Genomic DNA, 7003 nt, shown 5'->3' on the forward strand with positions numbered 1-7003 from the left:
TGTTTGTTCAGATGACTCATCTTTCCAATGTGATTCATCAAATTACGCAGCTATGAAACCTTAGGAGATTTCAATTGGTGTCTCATGAAGCTGTACACCTCCACTTCATTTTATTATGATTCCCTACTTCTGCCTCCTTCATAGGCTACTTCCAGCTTGGTAGTGAAATTCCAGTACAGGAAAAAGCTACAATTTTCAAAAGGACGACATCAGTAATTAAGCCTTCAAACTAAGGACTGAAATTTTTATCTCCACCTTCACTGTTATTTCAGTGGGCATTGTGAATACAACATCCTCTAACTTCAAATGGGTTTGCATGATTACCTACGATTATTTTGCTGCAAAGTGAATCACAGTACCAGACAACTCAAATAAAAGCAAGGGCTGATCAACTAAGCAGTGCTCCTGGAAGGCAAATACGTCAAGAGGACAAGACCAACACCTTCCTGCTTACATGCTGTTCCTCCTGCTGATATGTTACTACAATACAAAAGTGAGAAGAAAAATTTTCACTTCAGAGAGAACTTCTATACCATTATGTTTTCTTAAGGAGTAAACTCTAAGACTCAATACTAAACATTTCCTCATATGACTGTTTTCCTGTGCAGCTTTTAAGTAAGTGCAATTGCTTTATAAAATACCACATTCTATTCTTTCACACCAGAATCCTAAAATTCTATAAATCACTTTTTGACAATAAAACTGCTTTTAACCACAGGCAAAAAAAAAAAAAATTAAGAAAACCAGAAATCCTGTACTTATTGAGAAGTAGCTTTATTTCTAAGGCCATGTTCAGAAGCTGTCCTAAAGTCCATGTGCTACAGCTACTTGCTGTACTGTCATTACAGCAAGCACTGGATGCTGCTGGTCAGTAGCAAAACAATTCTTCCACAAAGGAGGCTGTTTATTGCAGAGCTAATAGCCTAACAAAAACATTAAAAGAAATACTGCCTTACTACTTTCATAAAGCAGAAGCAACAGAGAAAGATCCAATAAAACCAAAATAGCAGGAACAATACGAAGCATTACTGTGGCAGTGGAAATTCTTCCACTGGCTCAAAAATTACAGGTGGAAAGATTACAAGGGTAGAAAGGAAAAAAGAATATGGATGTCTGAAAGGAGAACAGTGTCCCTATTCAATGAATAGGAAATATTCTTCCTCCTCATCAAAACTATTTCACTTGTACAAGAAAAGTATCATTTAAAACTAACACTGAATTTGCAATTACAGCACTTCTAGTGAAATTATATTCTATTCTTTGAGGTTCCATTTTTGTAATCATTTCCAGGCAGGCAGTCCCTTGGAAGCAGCAAGGCTCTCTGGGGATGCCAGGTTTCACCTGCAAACATAGTATTACAGAGTGGGATTAAGTGATATATGATTCTGCTTCACTATTTTAATCTCTCAGAGTTATTTTAGCAAAGTTACTTTAATTAAAAATTATCCTGTGTAGTCAAATCTAAGTCCAATGTTTGAACAATTAAAGGACCATATTTGAAAACCAATTAACAGAAACTCCTGAGGGTTGCTTCAATGCAAGAATGTGACTAGCTAATAAAAATATGACCCCCAAGGCACAAACTCCAAAGTGCTTCTCAAGTTTTTTTTTTGTCATGACAGTATGCACACACTGAAGTCAAGTAATAGTACACAGGTCTGCTCCAGATGAAAGGCAAGTTACTATCTCAGCAGGTTTTGAAGCTTGCTTTCTAACAGTTGCCTTAAAATTCACGTTTGCTTCAAGTTTTTATGCAACTAATTGCTTACCATTTACCAGAGTGAAGTGAAACCTTCATTGAGTGAGAACCTCTGTTCTGTCCTGCATGGGAGCTACCATTGGTAACATGTTCTCTGTGCTGTTTACTAATCCATCTTGGTTTACATGAAGACTTCTCCAGCTGCCAATGTATGGAGTGAAAGGAGTGCTGTGTGCTTTGGCAGGAGGCCCGGTGCTGCAGAACCGGAGTTCTGCCAGAGTTTTCTCACCTCTTACAAGGATGACAGCACCAAACTGAGCACTCTGGAGGAGTCCATGAACTTCTTCAGTCACAAGCTCATGGCTTTGCAACAACCAAGTAAATCTGCATTCTTGCACAGGTCTGCACCCCGCTTTTTTTCTCTTGCACCTACTGCTGATCATGACAGCAGTAGAATTATGCTATCAGTAAAACAATCAGGACTCTACCTACTCTCTTAACATTTCCATTCACCTGTATGTTATAATAATTTTTTTTTAGACTAAACTGTAGGCAGAAAAGTTAAATCAATTCAGGTTGAACACTACCAAAAAGGCTCCTTCAGGAGACTATCCATACTTTTTCAGGTTACATGTTCATCAATCGTTATTTTAGACACTTAGAGATTAAAATACCTCATGATTCAACATCCATAAAGCATCAGTCTTGTGAGAATTTGCTTGCCATGAAGCTAGAGAATGTATGAGATCCCAACACATTCCTGATACTGATCTAAATAATTCTGATTGCATGCACAGGCAGACAGTCTGCGTAAGTAGATAACGTGCTCAAAACGCTAACATGTTTTATCACTTTTAAACTCATCAGGAATTCAGCCTACTACTTCATACACAAAAGGTCCAACTACAAAGACCCACAATGATTTAATCAGTGTTCCCAAGTTATTAAGGACAACTAATCACTCCAAATCAGGCAAGTCTGAAGATGATGAATATTTATAAGGTTTTGTTATGTAGTTCATTTTGAAGAAATTCTAAAGTCTCGCTACAATTAAAGCATTTTCAGAACCTCGGTCTGCAGCTTTTTGCCAAGTCTGTAATTGACTCAGAAAATTCCCTCCTAATGATGGTGGCCAGGGCAGATGCCTGCTATGCTCTTGTTTTCCAGAGTCCAGCTTCTACAACTTCTAGATCACAGCAGTAAAACTTGGCCTGCCACAGGCTGCACTGCCAACGTGACAGCAGAAACACTGGTGTGTAACACCGGTGTACAGGAATTACAATAGCATTAATGAGACCACACCACGTGTGACCTTGGCTAAAACAAGGGCCCTCCCTGGTAGTTTCACACATGAGATGAGGCCCCAGCTAGTAACTGGCCTGATAATTACAATGATGTGCTGGACAAATGAGATGGGATATACATTCAGACACCATAAAGCTAGTTTACTGCCCTACATCTACAGTCCTTAACGTGACCACAGTTTCCAAAGCACTGGGTAAAAAATGTTAGACAAAAAGGCAGGATCTTATACAATTTGATGCTACACAGAGCAATAAAGGATAACAAAGTTTTTTTAATCTCTTAATTACTTGAGCTTACTTTTCCTATGTCCTCAAAAATTGCCCCAAACAATTCATCCAAACCTCCAAAATAAACAATCTCTAACCACATTCACCAGAAATAGAACAATTAATCTTTCCCTAACGATTCTTTGCTTCAACATTTTACAAAATTCCAAAAGGTTTTTGAAGCATTTGATTATTTGGAAGACCTGGGGGATGAGGGGAGTAAGTAAAATTATCTGGTATTAATCTTTAGATATCATTAAAATACAGTATCATTAAAATTTTCACAGATCTGGCATAGCAATTTGGCTTACATCAGTATTTTCAAATTGCATGTTAAGAACATGACTGATCAGACAAGTTTCTGTGCTACGTGACCAACTGCTTCAAAGCATATTCTACAGATTTTCCTAAGAAATGTACTGATTAATTCAATTAATTGCAGACCAGGAGTTCTCATTCTCTCTTCCTCCCCGTGACATTTTTCTTCCATTACCCCACAGTTGCGGGGCTTGCTCCACAACCCAGGACTGTGTTGGTGTCTAGCGCGTGGCCCTGCACACACAGGGAAATGTTAAACTGGATGCTACAGGAGAGATCTCTGTGCTTTATTCTAACTGTGTTCTGATGTGTATTTCATAGATTTTATGTGCAAGTAGCACATCAGATTGCCCAAAACTCTCTGTAAAGCCAACTCACTTAATGCTTTATGCTACCATCTGTCTTATACCCTCAAAAAGAAAAACTTGCGATGTTTGAATTAAAAAAAAAACCAAACAAAAAACAAGATGAGATTAAAACTTCAGTTGTACTGCATAACAACAAGAAAATCACAGAAAGATGAGAGAACTGGCAAGAAAATCTGATCTAGCGACAAAAACAGAGAATTCAGAACTCTGAATCATTAAAAGCACTGTAATCCCACATTAAAAGCAACTGTTTTTCTAACACTACAGCTTTGACATGAGAAACAAACCAATAACAATGAGCAGTTTACAAGAGTCAGCGGTGTGTTTCAACAAATGAAGTCCTGGCCGTTCACCTATTTTGTAGTTTGGTTTTCACTATTTTGGACAATTCTGGTTCTACTGTTAAAATTATAAATAAACTCTGAGCTCTACTGCATTCTTTTCCATATCAATTGCTCAGGCAAGCTAGAGTTCTTACTCATTCTAAAAACAAGGTGAGAAGGTAATATTTTAACAGAAAGCTGTAGTGAAGCAACTTTCAAACAGGATCCATCAAAAATCACTTTTTTATATACATACAGTACTATGTGATAAGAACATTTTAGCAACTTATGGGCATCATAAAAGGTGAAAGCAAAGATACTCACTGACAGATCATGCATATACAAATACACAGCCAGACACAAAACCGATCAAAGCAATTTCTCTAGATTTTTGTTATGAACTTTTTGATATCTATGCTGTTAGAAGACCGGACACCAAAGTTACTATAAAAGCATCAAATACAACAGAATTAATATATTAAAAATATCAACCCCACATGCCACTTCTGAAGTGGTCTGACTGTACTTTTAGTAAATGACTTCTACAATAACCAGCAATGACCCCTATAGCTAGGAGCCCAATACCTTCCAGTACAGTGAAACACCAGAGGTAATGAACTTCTTGTCCCTTCCCTCTTTCTTCTGGATCTTACAGGGGAGGGGAGTGCTTCTGTATTCATGTGCAAAATAAGTTATATACTTGACACTTCAATCAATTCCCAAAGGTGCCATTTCATCCAAGGGATTAGACCACAGCCTTACATTGACTGAAGACAAAAAGCAGAAAGCGAGCAAAATAGCAGGCAAGCATAGAAATAAGAATCCTTCTAGGGACTTCCCAAATAGAATAGATAACTTTAATTCGGTACATCAGATGAAAAGGAGGTAAGTTGTAACTGAGAAATTGTCTTGCTACTTGACATAAAGATGAAAGTTAAAAATGTTACGAAAAGAAAAAAGTTCAAGCATGAACCAAATACAGAGATGGAAAACAGGAAAACGTAACTGAAGAAAAAGATTCTTAATTTTCACATCTCAAAAAAATTATCGCATGAAAGAACTATGCCTGCTCTCATTTTATTATCATTTATGTAAATCCTAATTCACAATTAAAATTAAATGGATGATTAAATCATGGTTGTAGGCAGTATGAAAACACAACAGGCCTGCTCACATACATAAAGTTAAGTCCAAATACTGCATATATTCACATGCATAAAGAGGAGTAATCTAGCAAGACAAACTACAGCCTGAGAAAAGCATTGGCTTTTCTCCATACTGTGGATTACCTTTACAATTCTGAAGCATAAATAGCAATAATGAACAGTAACAGTGCATCCGAATTTTGACACGAGCACCGACAGTGTGAGTCATCATAACTCACTTTTTTCCCCGGAAAGATGCTACTTTTGACGTCTCTAACTCGTGCAGTATTAAATACAGGTTTGGCTACTAAGGTAGCAGATACAGTATTAATTAAAGAAAGAAAACAACTTAGCCTTTGTCCCTGACCCTAGCTCCCTTCCCGGACAAACTTTGCCGAGTTGTTACGCAGTTTAAATTGCCCCTAAAAGTGAGCGGTGCCAAGCCTCCCGCCCGCTCCTCCCCTGATCGAGCTCAGCCGCGCTCTCTCCACGGGAGCTGGGGACACTGGTGACACAAACACGCAGTAACAAGCCCCGCACAATGCCACTGCCAGATAACTCGTCAGAAACTGAAGAGGCCGCTCCCATCAAGTTTGGGTAACTGAGAGCAGTCTCTTCTTGAAGATTTTAAACTTTTTTTCTTTTTTTCATAATTATGCCTTAGGAAGACATGGCAAGTTAAGTAACACGACAATTCACTGAGGTTTTTGGAGACGGAAGGAGAACAAAGCAAGCCCCCGGGCAACGAAAGCCACACGGCTGATGACCAAGCCTGCTTTGTCAAAGGAAGTGCAGCTGCCAACACCGGAGCGCGTTCAGCGCGGGCTCTCCCGGGCAGCAGAGCAGGACAGAAGGCAGGGCTCAGGGCTCAGGCCTCCTCGGCACGCACGGCCCCGCCGCCCCCATTGCGCCCACCGCCTGCCCGGAAAGCTCCGGCGCCAGCCCCGGCTCCTCGCCGCACTCGGGGCAGGGCAGGCGCTCCCCTGGACTCACAAGGTGCCCCCGCCCGGCCGCGCCGCCGCCTCTTACACAACACCGCGGGGGTTCTCCGGCCTCACGGCCCCGGGTCACACGGCCCCGGGACCCGCGGCCCTGCCCCGGCCCCGCCGCACTCGCACCGTACCCGAGAGAGCTCCGCCGCCAGCCCGGAGGGAAGGAGCGCGAGGCCGGGGCGGCCCAGAGGCGCGTCCAGCCCGGCAGAGCCCGGCTCAGCACAGGGAAGAGCCGCTGCCGCATATCCCTGGCGGCCCCGCCGCCAGCACCGGCCTTTCCCCGCCGCCGCCCGGCCCGGCTCCGCTCGCCTCAGCACGCGCCGCTCCCCGGCGCCATGTTCTCCGCCCGCCTCCCCCCGCCGCCCGGCCAATCCCTCCCGGCGCCCGCGGGGTCCCGTCCGCCCTGCGCGCCCGGGCCTGGCGGGACCCGTACCTGGGGGTGCGGGGAGCTGCCGCCTCTGCCGCCGGGAGGGCCGGGGCTGCGGCTGAGGAGGGGGCCGGGGGCCTCTGGGAGGAGGCGGAGGCGGTGGAGGGGGTGGGTGGCTGGGCGGGGAGCCGGGGCGACACTCGCCGCGGCGGGGGGGCCG

At 42.9% G+C, this 7003-nt stretch overlaps 1 protein-coding gene across 5 annotated transcripts in view; it reads right to left on the bottom strand.

Annotated features, from left to right (window-relative positions):
• Nucleotides 1-7003, bottom strand: part of IDE (insulin degrading enzyme) — a 53671-nt gene that overhangs the window by 46285 nt on the left and 383 nt on the right. The window contains exon 1 of one of the 5 annotated variants that reach the window (XM_054637879.2): nt 6850-7003. The exons of 1 other annotated variant lie outside the window; for it this stretch is intronic. Coding sequence is in view for 3 of the 4 variants with exons in the window: in XM_054637877.2 (XP_054493852.1) it covers nt 6548-6660 (113 nt within the window). In the remaining variant the exon portion in view is untranslated. Of the gene's footprint in view, nt 1-4864; nt 5009-6547; nt 6793-6849 lie in introns of those variants that run through there. 3 more of the 5 variants (XM_054637877.2, XM_054637875.2, XM_077183047.1) reach the window with 3 other exon arrangements.

This window comes from Agelaius phoeniceus, chromosome 9 (assembly GCF_051311805.1).
Source record: "Agelaius phoeniceus isolate bAgePho1 chromosome 9, bAgePho1.hap1, whole genome shotgun sequence".
Classification (NCBI taxonomy): Eukaryota; Metazoa; Chordata; class Aves; order Passeriformes; family Icteridae; genus Agelaius; species Agelaius phoeniceus.